This window comes from Leguminivora glycinivorella, chromosome 19, assembly GCF_023078275.1.
Source record: "Leguminivora glycinivorella isolate SPB_JAAS2020 chromosome 19, LegGlyc_1.1, whole genome shotgun sequence".
Classification (NCBI taxonomy): domain Eukaryota; kingdom Metazoa; phylum Arthropoda; class Insecta; order Lepidoptera; family Tortricidae; genus Leguminivora; species Leguminivora glycinivorella.
The window spans coordinates 6278704-6294330 of NC_062989.1; the positions used below are offsets into that span (position 1 = coordinate 6278704).

Sequence of the window (15627 nt, forward strand, 5' to 3'; positions counted from 1 at the left end):
GAAGACTGCACACTGTCTGCCCGCAGCTCGGCCTGCGGCCTCGCGTGCTTGGGAGCCTCTCAGGCACGCTCCGGGCCTTCGGCCCTCCGCGTAGTTACTGTGGGCGTTGTAGGGAAGTTGGAGCTTAAACACGACCCAATAGTAAAAGTGTCTTGAGAAGCTCACGACGGGCCTGCGGCCTGCGGCCTCCGGCCCGTCGTTTCGCTTCTCTAAGACACTTTTACTATTGGGTCGTGTTTAAGCTCCAACTTCCCGGTCCGCCAGAGAGCCGATCAGGGACGCTCCGGGCCTTCGGCCCTACGCGGAGCTCGGCCTTCGGCCTTCGCTGGGTTTCGTTTCGAAGCTCCGCGTCGGGCCGTCGGCCCGCCGCGTCGCTTTTTTTTAGACACTTTGATTATCGTTCTGCTTGGGAGCACAGTCGGTACGCAGCTCGGCCTGCGGCCTTCGCGTGCTTGGGAGCACTCTGCCCGCAGCTCGGCCTGCGGCCTTCGCGTGCTTGGAAGCCTCTCAGGCACGCTCCGGGCCTTCGGCCCTCCGCGTAGTTACTGTGAGAGTTGTAGGTAAGTTGGAGCTTAAACACAACCCAATAGTAAAAGTGTCTTGAGAAGCTCACGACGGGCCTGCGGCCTGCGGCCTCCGGCCCGTCGTTTCGCTTCTCTAAGACACTTTTACTATTGGGTCGTGTTTAAACTCCAACTTCCCGGTCCGCCGGCGGGCCGGTCAGGGACGCTCCGGGCCTTCGGCCCTACGCGGAGCTCGGCCTTCGGCCTTCGCTGGGTTTCGAAGCTCCGCGTCGGGCCTTTGGCCCGCCGCTTCGCTTATTTAGATACTTTTTGTTATTGTTTTCTTGGGAGCACAGTCTGCACGCAGCTCGGCCTGCGGCCTTCGCGTGCTTGGGAGCACTCTGCCCGCAGCTCGGCCTGCGGCCTTCGCGTACTTGGGAGCCTGTCAGACACGCTCCGGGCCTTCGGCCCTCCGCGTAGTTACTGTGGGGATTGTAGGATTTGTAGGGAAGTTGGACCTCCGGCCTGCGGCCTTCGGCCCGCCGCGTCGCTTTTTAGACACCTTTACTTATATTTTGTTGCTTGGGAGCACTGTCTGTACGCAGCTCGGAACTTGGACCGGAGCAATGACCGTCGGGCTGTAGAACGCTCCCTCAGGCTGGTAGGGAAATTTGACTTTGTCCCCTCTCGCCGCCGTTTTTGACTTTTCCAAAATTTTTTTTTCTCATTTCTATTTTTAGGCCCCCGCTCTTACCACGTGCCAAATTTGAACGCGCTCGGACCGAAAATAAAAAAAAAAAAAATTCAAAGTCGGCCATTTTGAAATTTTGTAAATGCCATTCGATGGACCTCAGATAACTGTACAACATTAGTTTAAGCACTATTAACCTTTTTTCTACCGTTACGGAGCTATGGGGATTTAAAAAAAAAACCTCCAAACAAACTGGTAGGGAAATTTGACTTTGTCCCCTCTCGCCACCGTTTTTGACTTTTCCAAATTTTTTTTTTCTCATTTCTATTTTTGGCCCCCGTTCTTACCACGTGTCAAATTTGAACGCGCTCGGACCGAAAATAAAAAAAAAAATTTCAAAGTCGGCCATTTTGAAATTTTGTAAATGCGATTCGATGGACCTCAGATAACTGTACAACATTAGTTCAAGCACTATTAACCTTTTCCCTACCGTTACGGAGCTATGGGGATTTAAAAAAGGACCTCCATACAAATTTCAATTGGCCTTCAAAGGGCGCCATTTTGAATTTTTCAAAATTTTCTTTTTGTATACTAATCTTGGGGTGGCTGTCTACCCGTGTGCAAAATTTCAGCGCGCTCGGACCATTTTGAAATTTTTCAAAAAAAAAAAGTCGGCCATTTTGATTTTTTTTTAATGCCATTCGATGGACCTCGGGTGGCTGTATAACATTTGTTTGAGCACTTTTCACTTCTTTGTACCGTTACGGAGCTATGGTAATTAAAAGAAAAACCTCCATTCAAATTTCAATTGGCCCTCAAAGGCCGCCATTTTGAATTTTTCAAAATTTTCTTTTTGAATACTAATCTTAGCGCGACCGTCCACCCGTGTGCCAAATCTCAGCGCGCTAGGACCATTTTGAAAATTTTCAAAAAAAAAAAGTCGGCCATTTTGATTTTTTTTTAATGCAACTTTTTTCTACTCGGATACCTGTATGACATTTGGTCGAGCACCCCCCGGCTATCTCTTACGGTTTAAAAGTTGCCATACAAAATAAAAGTGGCCAGTTTTCCCACATTTGTAGCACTTTTCAATTTTTTTTTATTTCATTCGAATCAAGGCCGCTTGGAGATTCTACGACCAAAATTTGAGCACTCCACGATAAATTTGAAAAATCGTCAAAAAAAAAAGTCGGCCATTTTGAAAAAAAAATGGCGATGTCAAAAACTGCCCAGGGTCCTCTATGACATTTGGTCGAACACTCCCCGGCTAACTCCAGCCGTTTGGCCAGGCCGTCCAACATTTTTTTACCCGGAACCGGTAGACCGACGGTCTGATCTATCCGGGGTCGCAGGACCAAACTCTATACGACCACACCAAACACTGCCACCTTCAAATCCCCCTTCTGCCCATTTTTTGAAAAATGTCAGTCGGGTTGTAGCTTTATATTATATAGAAATAGAAAGAAGAGGACCCAAAATAGATCCCTGAGGAACACCTCTTTTTATGGGGATAGGGTCTGATAAAGAACAGTTACCATCACTCCGCGAGATTTTTACCAACTGCCGACGATTTTCGAAGTAACTATTAAACCACTGTATAGCAGAATTATCAAATCCGTAATATTTCAATTTTGATAACAACAAAGACACGTTTATGCAGTCGAAAGCCCTCGAAAAATCCAGTAGTACCATAATAGTACCCTGACCCAGATCCTGGGCTTCCAGGAATTCACCTACGACATCATGCAAGGCAGTGGTTGTACTACGTTTTTTCCTGAAACCAGATTGCAAATCAGACAAAATTTCATTTGATTCCAAGTACGCAGAGACCTGATTATAGACAACTTTCTCCAAAATTTTGGACATATACGGTAAAACGCTGATTGGTCGGAGATCTTTAATAAGTACAGGGTTAGAAATTTTAGGTATAGGGCATACTACGGCAGTTTTCCAGGAGGTAGGGACAGAGGATTGACTAATAGAACTATTAATTAAACTAGTTATGATAGGCAATGTATGGGGTAAGGTCAATAAAATCATGTCAAAATTTATTCCATCATGGCCTAAAGCATTAGATTTAGTACTCAATATTAGTTTTGCTACTTGGGACTCATCAACAAGACTTAATTTAAATGTTGAAGATCCAAACTTATTGAATTCGAAAAAAGTTAATGTATTTAAATCTACTTTATTACTACCCGGCACATTTAAAAAGTGCATATTCATCGCAGTAGGGCAGTTAAAGTGATGGGGTAAATCAGATTGTTTGTTAAAACCATCAGTTACGTGTTTTTTTAGATTTTTCCACAAAATTTTTGGATTATTTAGGTGACAATTTACGTTTTGTTCAAAATAGGCTTTTTGCTCATGATACAGGCTCGAGTTAACTAATTGTTTTAGCATTTTGTAATTTGTTTTGTCAGATTCAGATCTAGATTTAATATAGTTATAGATATAATTATGAAAAACCTGTTACTTTTTTATTTCATCCCCCTAACAAGGTCAGGTCATGACTTATGTTTACGTTTATTTCATTATAATATTCAATTTAATACACTTAGTATGTTTTTAAAGTTTTGACCCCGACTCTGCAATTGCCAGTAAGTAGGGTTATTGCAGTATCATTTCTTTTAGGGTATAAGCGAAAAACTTAAGTTTTGGATTGTGTGTCAAATTCCTCGCAACTCGTTTATCTCTTTTCAGTATCATAGAATAATCGACATGACATAGGTACATTATATTGATATATTGATTTGCATGACATGATATTATTACATATGATATTATAGAAAACAGTTAAGGAACTGATCCATTCATTAATGCCTTATCTAAATAGTCACTATTTATTTCCGGCAATTACAGCATTAATAGACAGTGAATATTATAATTACTGCCTTATGGCTATGACATGGCAAAATTTGGTAGCGAAGAAAAATTTCGCTCAATCGGCTACAACTTTAAAAGTGTATAAGACTAATGTGCGCAGCTATTGAAAACCTTAATACCCATGGTATGACAAATGTTCCGACAATCATGGTTCTTTCGTGATGTACTTAATTCGTTTTATGAAATCTAATTTTAGTATTTTTCCCGAGCATTCTAGTATGCCGGAAATATTCTTGGCCTCTTGGGTATAACCCATACTGAACCCATGTGTAACGTGGTTCCAATTTTATTAACGGAAATAATAATCTGGGCACGTTTGGTAAGTGCTAAAAAAATAATGTAATCATTCTAAAAAGTCTTATTATCATATATCGAGGATAAGCACACTTGTGAATTTTTCATCATTGAAATCTCCTAAGCATAAGATACTCTTTTGGTAAACGAATCTATCATCCAGGAAGGAAGTGTAAGTATATCAAGTAACAAGACTATTGAGGGTTTGTATAAGTATAACTTAGTCATTCGTTATACATTATGAGTATACGTATTAAGGTCATTGAATCCATGTATGAATACAGTCCTAAACAAAGTACCTCCTGTGCAATTGGTAGTAGTGGTACTACAACAGTTCAACTTTTAATTGCCTTGGTTAACAGGCTACAACTTAACCTTAGACTTTTTGTCTGGAGAGTTCTCTCCCAGTTCCCTAATATTTTTTGTTAGTTATTTACCCAATATGTATGTACTTTCTGTTAAGCCAAGGATTGGCATAGGCTAGCAACGCCTAGGCGGCTAGACGCACATGTGCGAAGCGTTTTATTTGTAATTTGTACACATGTTATGCCAATGCTGATGATAGAATTTTCTTCGTATATAAATGCCTTTTTGTTTTGGGTAACCAGGCTTATGAAAGCGCAAGATGTTACAATCAAATATTTTTCTCCTTAAGGATACGTATGTATGCGGGTAAGACCCGTGATTTTCGTTGGAAGCACAAAGATATATAATCATTCCATTATATGGCATGACGTAGCCTTCTGGTTTTGTAATGAAGAATATGATATTGAGGTTAAGGTACCTAGATCTGTAGTTCCGAGATCTAAGGTCCAAACAAAATTTTGAGACACTCATCAAACCCCATGGGTCATGGGCTTATTCGGCATAGCTTTAAAATTGTTTTGACGGTCCATCTTTATATGAGTATTAAAATCATTTTGAAACCACATCAAGTACTTATCTTGCAAAATATTGTTACCAAAAACAATGATTAGGTATGAGAAATAGTTTTCCGAATACCCCATGAATGTGATATATTTATTAACCATAGAGGTTACTTTATTTAAAAAACAGATTAAAAGCTGATATATGACAGCGTTTTAAGTTTGTAGTTGGGTTTATTAACCCGTACATTTCATCACTTCTTACGTAGGTGTCCTTTTCCCCTCTTTTATTTCTAAAAACGTGTTATGGCGGTAATCTTAACCTAAAACTCATAATTTAAATACGTATTGTTTCATTCGGACTAAATAATGAGTAGACGAGTCACCCCGTGCTACTTTATGAGGACGTGAACACATTTTAATGTAATGGTTCTTTGTAACATTGGTTCAGGTCGTTCCTGGAGCCTCAAAATATGTAATAACATATCACAACTGCATTCTTACATAGCGAAAAACTATGCAAAAATGTTTGCTATTTCATCCACATAGCCAATTCCTTAAAATGTGTTCAGCCCACGTGGGCTTAACTGAACAAATTAATGACCTAAAACAGTCCAAAGCAATCTGATCTTTAGATTATTGGCCTCATGTGGCGCCGGAGCAGCCAGCGGGCTAGATAACTATTTGATTAAAATAATAGATAAATAACCCATTTAAGATGTTTGGGAAACGGTTAATATCCTGAACCAAAGAATACTGCGGCCTTGATATGTATCAACACTATCAACAGGTTTACTTAAATGATTAAATGACCTCAAATCCCAATTTAAAACCTAAATAAGTAGGCTGATAAAACCGTGGTTAATTTTGAATATTATCGTATCAACTCACTCCGCGTCAGCGTGAGCTAGGTGTTTCAAACGTCGTTAAGGACAAAGATAAAATATGTAGTAGATAAATATATAGTGGAAAAAGTTTCCACAAAAAAAGAAACCACGTTTATCAAGTCGCCAGCAATAACTGTGATAATCTTTTTAGTCTTCACCAGACTCATAATCATCCTCCTTGCGTTATCCCGGCATTGGCCCCGGTCTGTGAAGGCCTGGGGTCCGCTTTGACAAGTCTTCTCGAGACTATTTAATGATTACTGGGAAGTGATTCCGCAGTAGAAATATATAACCCCTGTCAAAATGACTTTGTAATTAACAAAGTAAGCACTTGGTACTAAGCTTAGGAGGCGTTATCATATTGTGTTGTTTCCTCCATCACACGTAAGTTTCAAAACGCCTTGCGTAGGCCGACAAAAACCGCTTTAGAACCATGCTAATTGTATTATACCTATTATACCACCTCTGCTTGATCTGCTTGTGACGCAGGATATGTAAACACGCGCCTTGCGAAGGCGGCAGGTTTTCAGCAGGCTAAATAAAATGTTTAATCGCCTTGCGCAGGCAGAAAATTGAGTCACGAAAATTGCAAGCCTTGCGCAGACTGCAAAATTTTCAGCTGTCTTAACAATCATATTATTCACACGCCTTGCGCAGGTGGGAAATATGAAAATGGGAAGATGCACGTCTTGCGCAGACGGCTGGTTTTTATCTAGATAAATAGTAATACTCATAAGCCTTAATAAGCGGGAAATTTATTATCGGTACCAAAATAAATAGACATTGGGGAATCTATTTTGCCAAAAACTGAGGAAGGCTTGTACTATGGTAGCAAGGCGACATATTACTATTATTATAGACATATGTATACTTAAATACATAATAACACAACCGTAACTCGGGAAAAAATGGACGTAGTAAAAGGAAAAAGATCCAATTCATATAAACATAATTATTTGAATATAATCTCAACGTAAAAAGGGAAAAGCCATTCAAAGGCTATTTTCAGAGGATGGCTCTCTTTCGTTCAACTACGTCCCGCTATTTGTGTGCATCACACAAACATATTCCCATACTGGGATTCGAACCCAGAACAATAGGCTCTGCAGACAGGGTCACTGCCTACTGTGTTAGACTAGTGCTTTTACACCGTCTTAACACTTGATATTTTTTCCACTAATGCCTGCTTCCACATAATAATAATTATTATACTAGCCTTTAATATCCTTAAGCGGACTATACACAAAATAAAAACATACTGGTTGTAAATTTCTTCACACCTTGCGCAGGTAAGAAGTTTTTAGTAAGCTAGTGCAATGATGTACCCTTTTACTCTGCTTACGCAGCCAAGTAATCAAATTAATCAAATACGCTCGCCTTGCGTTATTAAACACTATTATTATAGTTAAGGATTAAAGAGTGACTCTCTCGTATGCGGATTTTCTCAATTATCTTTAACCGGAACTTATATTTGGTAATTAATACAACTCTCCACATACCTGAGTTTCTCCACTGGCAAGCGGCTTAGATTTGATTAAGGCATAAGAACATTACCAAACTACTTTTTTCAGAGGTATCCCTGACGATACCGTACTGTGCATTTAAAATTGCCCATATTTATTTACGGAACATTTTTCGGATTACACATACATGTTCCCCAAAGACGCTAATTACCTTTCTTTAGAGCGGAAAGTCGATTTTAAGGCACACAGGGATCGGATATAAAAGCCAACATGATACTTAGAATCAATAAATAAATAATAATAAAGTCAATAAATATTTATTGACGCCCTTGCCAAGTCCGGCAGCTATAGGCTTTAACTTTCGACTTTTGATCTATTTCTGAATTCCGTTACAGAATATCGATCTATTTAAAGAGATTGTAAAGGAATTTTATCCCGCAGCACAGTACCTACCACAATGGGCACGCACGGAAATTATCAGGTCACAGCACAAGCTCATCTTCGGCCGCAAGGCAAAACAAACACTAATCGCGTCAATTACGACTTTAATTAGGACTGTTTTAGTCTCAAAGAGGACAAGGAGATCATTTTTCAATTTTTACTTTCTTGACCTGTTCCGTGCTTAAGACGAATCGATTCACTGAAAAAAATAACTGAAAAAGAAATAAAAAATCGCTTACTTACGCGACACGCTGCGCTCAAAGTGAATCGATCAGGTGCTCAGCTTCTAAAACATTTAATTTATAATAGTAAACGAACGGTAAAACCGTTTTCTAAAACGATATTTTTGATTAAACTTACAAAAAATTCCAAGAATTAAAGAATTCTAAGAATTTTTTGTAGTGAACCGAACGTTCCGACAAACAGAACGCCAATGATGAAACATCGTTGCCGTCCCTACGGCACGGGTCGCCTGGGGGAAGGGGAAACCTGAATCGTAAAACTGGAGTTGCAAGTTGTTTACAGGTGTTCAGCTGTAGGTACCTGCTGTGAATCGCTACGCATCTACAAACAGTATCGCTGTCTCTCAATATATTAAATAGGCTTCAAATAACGGTACAGAAGCTTAATAATATTTCAACATTAAAAAAAAAGAATCAAACAACATAGAAGATGTCTTAAAATCCATATCGAGAATGAGAAATTAATGAAGGGCTACCAAAGACAGCTTATTTTTAGGAGATCTGTGTGCGTAGCCGAACGGCACAAACGCTTACGAAACGAAACGCTAGTAGATATCTATTTCTATCGCTCTTGCATATTGGCGCGACAGAGCCAGAACAGATATTTTTCTAGTTACGAATTGCTGACCATACTAAGCTCCTTTTCCGGTCTTGCGCTCTACCGCGAACGTCTTTCATATTGCTGTTGCACAACTCTATACCTGGCTTTATCTACAAACTAATTGCTTTACAAGACTATGTATGGTGTACTTACTGTAACGTGGCATCTCTCTGCCTCTTAGGCGTAGCATCGTCCATACTGAGCTCCTTTTCCACCGCTCCTTATTCGCCTTATATTCTCGCTTGTGCTGCGCTTCGAACGCCTTCCGATCTTGTTCTTGCCGCGCCGTAATGTCTTTCACTAGCTTCTCACTTTACGACTAAATACCTGGCTTTTTTTACAAACTAATTGGTTTACCAGACCACATATGGTGTACTTACTGTAACGTGGCATCCCTCTGCCTCTTAGGAGTAGCATCGTCCATACTGAGCTCCTTTTTCCACCGCTCCTTATTCGCCTTGTATTCTCGCTTGCGCTGCGTTTCGAACGCCTTCCGATCTTGTTCTTGCCGCGCCGTAATGTCTTTTACTAGCTTCTTCTCTGCTACGGCGTTCTGCTTTGTTTTGCGCTCGAGTTCTTGAAGGTGTTTTGTCTGTAATATAAAAGAATGTTTAATATTGAGCTCTTTGATTATAGAGCAGACTGGTGGACTTTATCGTATTACTAAATCAAAACGTTAAATACACTTACGGGGGTTCAACTATGGAGTCTCAAGTAGGAACTAATGCAGCTTGATTTGATATACATTTCATGACATGTACATTTAATGCATTTATATTTTTTTTTAATACTACGTCGGTTGCAAACAAGCATACGGCCCGCCTGATGTAAAGCGGTCACCGTAGCCTATGGACGCCTGCAACTCAAACAGTATCACATGCGCGTTGCCACCCCATTAGAAACTTGTACATTCCCTTTTGCTGTGTTATGTACACAGCAAAAAGGAGTGTACAAGTTCATAGTTTAGATTAGATCAGGGATCACCAAAAAAGTTTTATAGGGTTTTTTTAAATAAAATTACCATAGCGGTCTGTTCCGAGCGGCATTGAGCTGCGCAGTCCGCATTTTAGGCAGGTGATTTAGATAAGAAATAAATAATAATTTCAGATGCAGCGAACTATTTAGAATGTCCACCCACCTGCAGCCTCTCGAGGTCTCGGCTAAGCTGTTGTAACAGCGCGTCGTTCTAGCGCCGCCTGGTGCTCGCGCCGCATTCGCTTGTGGCCCTACAAGTCCATCTGCGCCTGGTGTCGTCCTACAGCGTCCCTGGAAGCCTGTTGCCGGCTGTACTAGTACAGAGAGTGGTCAACGCTCTGAGCCTACCTGCAGCCTCTCGAGGTCTCGGCTAAGCTGTTTTAGCAGCGCGTGGTACTAGCGCCGCCTGGTGCTCGCGCCGCATTCGCTTGTGGCCCTACAAGTCCATCTGCGCATGGTGTCGTCCTACAGCGTCCCTGGAAGCCTGTTGCCGGCTGTACTAGTACAGAGAGTGGTCAACGCTCTGAGCCTACCTGCAGCCTCTCGAGGTCTCGGCTAAGCTGTTGTAGCAGCGCGTGGTACTAGCGCCGCCTGGTGCTCGCGCCGCATTCGCTTGTGGCCCTACAAGTCCATCTGCGCATGGTGTCGTCCTACAGCGTCCCTGGAAGCCTGTTGCCGGCTGTACTAGTACAGAGAGTGGTCAACGCTCTGAGCCTACCTGCAGCCTCTCGAGGTCTCGGCTAAGCTGTTGTAGCAGCGCGTGGTACTAGCGCCGCCTGGTGCTCGCGCCGCATTCGCTTGTGGCCCTACAAGTCCATCTGCGCCTGGTGTCGTCCTACAGCGTCCCTGGAAGCCTGTTGCCGGCTGTACTAGTACAGAGAGTGGTCAACGCTCTGAGCCTACCTGCAGCCTCTCGAGGTCTCGGCTAAGCTGTTGTAGCAGCGCGTGGTACTAGCGCCGCCTGGTGCTCGCGCCGCATTCGCTTGTGGCCCTACAAGTCCATCTGCGCATGGTGTCGTCCTACAGCGTCCCTGGAAGCCTGTTGCCGGCTGTACTGGTACAGAGAGTGGTCAACGCTCTGAGCCTACCTGCAGCCTCTCGAGGTCTCGGCTAAGCTGTTGTAGCAGCGCGTGGTACTAGCGCCGCCTGGTGCTCGCGCCGCATTCGCTTGTGGCCCTACAAGTCCATCTGCGCATGGTGTCGTCCTACAGCGTCCCTGGAAGCCTGTTGCCGGCTGTACTGGTACAGAGAGTGGTCAACGCTCTGAGCCTACCTGCAGCCTCTCGAGGTCTCGGCTAAGTTGCTGTAGCAGTGCGTCATACTCGCGGTCGAGCTGTGCCTTGTGCGCGTCTACGTCGGCTTTGCAGCGTTCTTCTAGCTTTAGCAATGCCGCCTGGTGCTCGCGCCGCATTCGCTTGTAGCCCGACATTTGTTCGTGCATCTCCTAAAGCAAATAAACACTTCAGATTATAAAATTTCAAGGTAAAAGGTACTGGGAAAGAGCATTTAATTAAACAATTAAAGCGTCAAGGACAGGACCTTCTCCACCGACTGCTGTTGTATGAAATTCACATATTCAGGTAGGGGTTTGAAAACCCTGAAACTGGCACTAGATGTCTCAAAATTGTAAATCATTAGTCTAATCGTTAGACCACTTTGAAATATTGAAAGCACTAATTTAATGTTTACAGAAAAAGTGATGTAAGCAATTTTGAATGAACTGTAGGGTCCACTTCTATTACACCATGTTGCAGGACACCCTGGACTTGGGAGGGTATTTTAGCGATTGTATCCCAGTCCGGAGTCTAAACGCACATATAGAGTAGTAGTAGTAGTCAAACACTTATAGTACAAAACAAATTAGGTAAAAAAAATCTTTCCATCCTTGGTTCCTCATGGCTGAGTGTCGCGACCACATGAGGTCGTTATTTTTCGCACGAAAGCTCTCCAATCCGCACGGTCTTCGTGCAGTTGTAATAATAGGCGCTGTACCCTGAAGGGTCCCTTATGTTACACCTTCTTAACGCTGTCCACCCAGCTCAGGTATATAAAGTACAGAGAATATATTAATTGTGTACAGAGGCGAAAATATTAACCATGTAGATGTTGTTACCTGATTGTGTTCCTTCTGCTGCTTGGTGACGATGCTGGTGGTGCGTATCGTGGCGAAGTTGTTAGCGCCGTGCTCCGACACGAGCGACAGCGTGGCCGACACGTTGTTGCTGACTGCAACGTATGACATAACTCGTTATTGACGGTATACGCGAGTAAACAAACAATAGTATAAACAACTTCTTTATTATATCCGATTGGTCAATTCGACGCCGGATTTAGCGATGTAACTGACACCGTGGTTTGTCAACAAGTTTTAATAGTGAAGCTTACAAGAATTTTGTCAGTAAAAGTAGGAAACTGTCTTATTTTGAGACGTTCCTAACTCAATATTTTTTACCGAGCCCAAAAAAATACGGTTACATTTATTCAAAAATACTGGTTATAGTTTTCTTAAAGAATTATACCAGTTCTTATAAATCAATCTCTGAGTAGACACATCTGACGATAGACAGAGCACAGCTTGCGTTCGCTCGCGCAAGTCCATACATATGTACAGAGCGCTATAGACTGCCTGCCTTTAACCAGTGATTTCTATTGTTACTTCTACGTATTTACGTATATAGGCGAGACAATAGGTATGCAAATCGAGAAATTTATACAAATTATGAATTAAACACATAATTTGTAAACACGGGAAAAAGTGTGCATCAAACACGATGTGATCATGAGTAAATCAGTTTTAGGAAAATGTGAGTTTTACATCAACATTGAAAACACAACAAATGTAAATGATATTTATTTCGATGAGGAAACTTATGACATCACACAATATGTGCTTTTGGCGTGTCGCACACTGTGTAAACCACAACATTAAACATTATAATAAAAAGGTACCTGCGCACATAAGCATTTATATGTAGTACACGAATGTAGACATACGCAGCGTTACATTTTAATCTGGCCGTCATAAATAATACTATCATATACCGAAAAAAAAAACCATATTGCTACCTAGAAGTAGGTATAGAATGTTTTTGCTGTTTCTTACTACTGTACAGCTTTTTCATCAATCCGTCTGTCTTGTTAGACAGTATACAAACCAGAAAAAATATTTTATTGCAATTTTTTCTAATGAAACTATTTTGACTCTTAACTAGAGGCAGATCAGCATCATATAGGTTTCAATTGACTGCGTAAAGTCTTATATTCTGCACGTACCTCTATTGGCCTGCCGACGCTGCGTGTTCCTGTTGTCGTCGCCGTCCTGCTGCGAGGACCAGGTGGAGGGCGCGTTCACGTACTCTCGGTACTCCGCCTGCCGCTCCCGCTCCGCTCGCGCTCGCGCTGCGCCTCGCGAATGGCCTCCCTGTTCGCGTAATCATCCCCGTAGTCGTCGCACAAGGAGTCTCGGTTCGCGAACTCGCGTAACGCGTCTCTGTTAACGTAGTCGTCGTTGGGCGGCGGCAGAGGGCTCTCGCTCTCTCTGCGTAGGAAACAGCAACATGAGTTAAACCAGCGCTTGCGTCTGAAAGGGAAGGTGGCGATCTAGTGCGGGAGGTGCGCTGGGTGAGAAAGCGGGTGCGGGATGATCAAGCGCCTACTTGCTCGCTATTTACAACCAGAATCTAACTGGAAGACTAATTTAATTTAAATATACATATACTCAAATATGATAAACGATGCTACTTGCGTGAAGTTTAAAGAGACACCATAAGGGTTTCTTGTATACGTTTTTGGTATGGAACTAAGAAAATATCGTAATAGATAAAATTGTGCTAAAATTATACATACTGTGCTACAGAAACATGCATGCGAGCGAAGAATTAAGCACATAAATGGTGCATATATCTACAAATACTACAAGCAATAAGTAAACTTAAGGACCCCTCTGCTACTTATAAATTTATCAAAGTAAATAGAACATGTCAATGGAGAAAAGGTCATTTTCTTACTTCGAATTATAATTGAATAGTTCTCTTTTTGATACCGTTTCAATATATTGACAGATTCGTGGGTTAGATCATTTCTTTCAATTACAACTTGTCATTAAATTGGAATCATGGATCTATATCGAACGAGGCAAGTCACGGGGCATCGCCTTAGCGCGGCACACAGCTAATCTAGACGTGCCTCGGCCGAGTTTTCCTCGGTCGAACGACCTGTCTCGGCACGGCTACGTCGGACATTTGCCGCGAGCACTCTGTGTGGACTCACATGTCGTAGTCACATTTTCAAAACATGGTACTATCACCGTAAGTTCCCAACGGCATAATTTTGACAACGAACAGGAACTGCCTTACAAAATTAATATAAGTAGCAGTGAGTCATCAAATTCGTAATGAAATGTTGCAAAACAGTGAATAAGTGCGTAACGGTCCTTACCTCGTCGAATGGGACGAGTGCTGGTGGTTGAGATGCTGGTACTGCGGCTGTTGCTGGTTATGGTGGTTTGCGTTGATTTGCTGTAACAATGTTATACGATTAATTTTATATATACTGATACCTCTTCTTCCAGTGCCATCTCCAACCGGAGGTTGGCTATCCATAACTTATACTACGCGTACTAAATATGTTAATCAAATTCGTAGCTTTAACTTCTTCAATATCATAATTTCAGAGCCTTGATTTTGTGCGTGGAGTAATTTGCAAATTATTTTTTCCTGGGTTAGTAGATTTCATCGACATTTCATCGTACGACGTTCTTTAGGTACGAGTACTATGAGTTCTGATGAGTACTATGTCCACAAATATTACAAGAGTAAATTGGTGTCTAATTTATTTTTTGGTTTGCAATCATGTTCATAACAAAGACAACAAATTCAAATACTAAACTGAGTACTGACATCAATATAAGAAAATGATGACGACTTAATCATTTTGGTCGTAGCATCGAATCACTTTCTGTATCTTGTCTCCACTGCTCTTTGAAACTTTGCATTTCACAACAGTTCAATTATTTTGTTGTAAACCGGCACTAAACATAAATTATTATTAAACACAACAAAATAGCCGCCAACTCTCGCGAAGCGTCAATAATGAACTGAATTATATAAAACACTTGAAGTTTATCCTTATATGAAACAGAATTTCGATAAATATTATTGTTCAGTTCCTCAATTGAGTGGATGGTTAAACCGCAGTTTCATTTGTAATATTGGTCATTAACACGCACAGTAAATTGAGTTTTTAGTTATACTAGTACGAGTATACGAGAACTCACTGGAATTAATATAAAAATGCGTGTTAGAACTTGTACAGTGAATAACTAAAGGCGAAAGCGGTCGAGTGTGACACGCGGAGATTCAAGTTACAAGTTTATACATGTCTATCTATAAGTGTTTAGTATTTAGATCGTTACTGTTTTCGTTTTTCTCAACAATTCAAGTCTATAAAGACTGAACGGAAAGAGAATAGTCGTGGGATATGAAGTAAATCTGTGAATCCTCTCTTCCCTTTTCCGCATAAGCTATAGTTGATTTGACTGATTTGTTGAACTGAATGTGCATTCCTTTTTGAAATAGCTGCTGTAATACTCTTAGGCTATGGATTAGACACAAACGGCGCGTGGTAGGGGGGCTGCAAATCAATACATTTGGAGCGCTATTTAAGACTGGCATTGATATTTAGTAGAGATGGTTGCTTCAAGCATGAACAAGCCTTGTTCATCTGTAGACCGTACCTCTTCAATAAGGTGGAGGATAGTTTTTATAAAGAAGCGTTGGT

At 41.5% G+C, this 15627-nt stretch overlaps 1 protein-coding gene across 1 annotated transcript in view; it reads right to left on the reverse strand.

Annotated features, from left to right (window-relative positions):
* Positions 1–15627, reverse strand: part of LOC125236574 (serine/threonine-protein kinase Tao-like) — a 57015-nt gene that overhangs the window by 27674 nt on the left and 13714 nt on the right. Inside the window, 6 exon segments of the mRNA XM_048143425.1 lie at positions 9255–9466; positions 11123–11293; positions 11963–12075; positions 13123–13234; positions 13237–13387; positions 14287–14366. Coding sequence (XP_047999382.1) covers positions 9255–9466; positions 11123–11293; positions 11963–12075; positions 13123–13234; positions 13237–13387; positions 14287–14366 — 839 coding nt within the window.